This window comes from Mesoplodon densirostris, chromosome 5 (genome assembly GCF_025265405.1).
Source record: "Mesoplodon densirostris isolate mMesDen1 chromosome 5, mMesDen1 primary haplotype, whole genome shotgun sequence".
Classification (NCBI taxonomy): domain Eukaryota; kingdom Metazoa; phylum Chordata; class Mammalia; order Artiodactyla; family Ziphiidae; genus Mesoplodon; species Mesoplodon densirostris.
Genome location: NC_082665.1, coordinates 128,877,481 through 128,879,729, shown reverse-complemented (window position 1 = coordinate 128,879,729; position 2,249 = coordinate 128,877,481). Strand labels below are relative to the sequence as shown.

General features: G+C 53.1%; 1 protein-coding gene across 1 annotated transcript; it reads right to left on the bottom strand.

Annotated features, from left to right (window-relative positions):
* Window positions 1–603: 603 nt before the first annotated feature.
* Window positions 604–1,392, bottom strand: LOC132490556 (proline-rich protein 23C-like). Its single transcript, XM_060098883.1, has one exon. The coding sequence runs from the start codon at window positions 1,390–1,392 to the stop codon at window positions 604–606; it is 789 nt and encodes a 262-aa protein (XP_059954866.1).
* Between the last annotated feature and the right edge of the window lie 857 nt (window positions 1,393–2,249).

The window sequence follows — 2,249 nt, the reverse complement described above, 5'->3', positions numbered from 1 at the left end:
TATCCTAATACATGCTGAAAACATCTGATAAAATCCAGCATTTATTCATAATGAAAAGTGAACTTGACTGGAAGAGAACTTCCTCAGGTTAAGAGGAAGCTATGAACAAACATCATACAATTATGTATAGTAACCATCACACTATTTTGCAGCTTTCCAGGAGAGCAGCTCAAAACACCAAGAAAGAGAAAAGCCATGGCTAAAAATCTTTATAAATTCATGGGAAAACATATAACATGAGAAATCCAGTTATTTATTGGTTTGGGGAGAAATAGGGTAGCAATAGGGTATGGTGCTGGAGAGAGTAGAATTTGAGAGAAAATAACTGACGCAAACGAGCGGGAATGGATAGGCCTGAGAATGATGTTTAAAATCTGAACACACACTGTCCGGTATCCCTGGGCAGATTTTCCATTTCAAAGCTGAGGTCTAGAGTCTGCTTTCTTTTCCTGACATAACTTCTCCTGCTACTATAGCCAGTCTGGAGGGGAAAAGGAGTTGTTGGCCCACGAGATGCTTAATTTCCAGGTTGTAGGACATTCAGTGTAAAAGACGCCGGGAAATGCATTGGGCCTCCAGTGTGTGTGTGTACCGGGGTGGAGTTCATTCGGGGAACAGACATCTCTGGGCCTTGCGCTTAGGACCATAAGGGCGTTGGGGGCGCTCGTGAGGACCCGGAATAGGAGAGGGAGGTAGAGGTTGGAGTGGTGAGTCCGGAAAGGGCTCCAGAAGGTGCATGTCCAGGTTGTCGTCGTGGTGAGGAGAGCCTTTCTCTGGACTAGGATTGGGCGCCCAAGGACAGGGCTCTGGGACAAAGCCCTGCGCGCTGGGTCCCGACACCCTTGCGGTGATGCTGCGGAGCTCAGCGACGGAGCCGGCTTCAGCCTCCATCCCAGGCGGCAGGAGCTCGGCATCTGCTTCCTCCCTGTTGACCTCTTCTTGGCGGGCGATCTCTGGGACAGCTGCGCAGAAGAATCCCGGCTCCAGGGCCATGTACTCCCCTGGAGCGCTCAGGAAAGCGGCCCGTTGCAGGCCCTGTCCCCACGGGCCTTCCACGCCCCAGCCCAGGAGGGCCTCGGGGACCAGCATGAGGATGTGATCTCCGAGAGACACTTGCAGCACGGACGTGGGCTCGGGCTCCAGCAGCACGTCGACGTCATCTAGGGGCAGGTGCAGGGCACAGCCGGCGGGCAGGACCACTACGGAAGTGAGCGCGTCCGCGGCCGGAGGTCCCGTCAGGTTGTCCAGGCTGGGCGCCGCCTCGGACTCGGACTCGGACTCGGGGCCCTCGGGCTCCTCCGTTCGGCGGCGCTTGGCGGGGCCGGGTCCTTCGGTCTGCGGTCCCCACCAGTCCGCAGGGTAGGCACTGGGGCTGCGGGACCGGCTGCCCATGACCTCGACCGACGGACGGCGCCCCCGGGGCCTGGCAGAGGGCGAGGGCCGCGCTCGATCCTGCACGCTGTGACGGGTTTCAACGACGGCTGAGGCAAGCCGGGGCGGGGCGGCGCGATGCGGGGACGGCAGGACGGCGCGGTACGGGACGAGTCCTCGGAGCTCCGGGGCTGCCTCCTGCAGTTGGTCCTGCAGTTCAGGTTTCTAAGGGAACGGCGTCTGGCGCGGGGCTGGGGCTGGCGCCTTCGAATCTTCAGCTCGTCACGCCGATTCGTCTACGCAACAGACAGCGAGAGATGTTACAGGTGAAGCCAGTGGAATCCTAGTCGCAAAATGTCACGCTAAGCTCCGCCCCCTCCAAGGCTCCGCCCCGTAGACCTCGCGGTATCTGTGCTGCCCAACAGCCGGGGCTGTGGTTGGTAGAAAGCTACTGTTAAAGTCCTCCAGGGGCCAGAATACTCGTGTCCTTCATTTTTAGAGAAAAAAAGATACACCGCAAATGGAACTTTAAATATTAATCACCTTTAAGGTTAATATTTTCCTTTGATTTCAGGCATTCTAGAGAAAAAAACCACTCAAATAGACCACCCCCTTGGCAACATAAAACGGACCTATCTAAATGTTCCATGAAGTTCCTTTAATGCTTGGCCTATCATTTCAGAAGTAAATGGAAAATACTCATATATGTTTAGGTAAAGTTCTGTCTTAATAGTAAAATATTTGTGGCAGTTGCTTCCTGAAGATAAAAGCTGTTATAAAATTAAAACAATCTTAGTATAATTAAATTGTTTTATTCAGTATTTATTATATGTCAACCATTCTACTGAGGTTTAAAAAATGATCTTTATTTATTTCAT